This window comes from Myotis brandtii, unplaced genomic scaffold (assembly GCF_000412655.1).
Source record: "Myotis brandtii unplaced genomic scaffold, ASM41265v1 scaffold29, whole genome shotgun sequence".
Lineage (NCBI taxonomy): Eukaryota > Metazoa > Chordata > Mammalia > Chiroptera > Vespertilionidae > Myotis > Myotis brandtii.
The window spans coordinates 667,108-667,527 of NW_005361075.1; the positions used below are offsets into that span (position 1 = coordinate 667,108).

The following is a 420-nucleotide window of genomic DNA, read 5'->3' on the forward strand; positions in this document are numbered from 1 at the left end:
CCCTGGCGGCGGCCGCGGCACTCGGGCCCCATCCTTACCTGGAAAGGGAGACTTCCAGAGGTGGGCGGACTGCGACTGCTCTTTGGAGCAGTACACCTGACTGTCCCAGCCGTTGGAGAGAGCCCAGTGCTGGTAGCCTTCGACAGGGATGAGCGCATCGTGACGCGGCTCCGGGTGCCCGCTGATCCCAGGCACCACCGACACGTCCAGGTAGCCGGGCATCGCCTGGTAGGAGCTGGCGAAGCTGGGATAGAAGGCGAACTCCTTGGCTCTGGACAGGTCGTCGCCGGGCAGGGCGCCCGACGGCTCCGGGTACTTATCGCCCGGGTGGTAGGAGCAAGGCTTTTGCTGCAGGTTCACGTTGTGCGACAGGCGGCAGCCGTAGTAGCTGCCACCAAACGGGTAGCCGTAGCCCAGGGA

At 66.0% G+C, this 420-nt stretch overlaps 1 protein-coding gene across 1 annotated transcript in view; it reads right to left on the bottom strand.

Annotated features, from left to right (window-relative positions):
- HOXC13 (homeobox C13) overlaps positions 1–420 on the bottom strand; it is a gene marked incomplete at its 5' end in the record, with an annotated part of 7,130 nt that extends 6,710 nt beyond the window's left edge. Inside the window, one exon of the mRNA XM_005869272.2 lies at positions 39–420. Coding sequence (XP_005869334.1) covers positions 39–420 — 382 coding nt within the window. The remainder of the gene's footprint in view (positions 1–38) is intronic.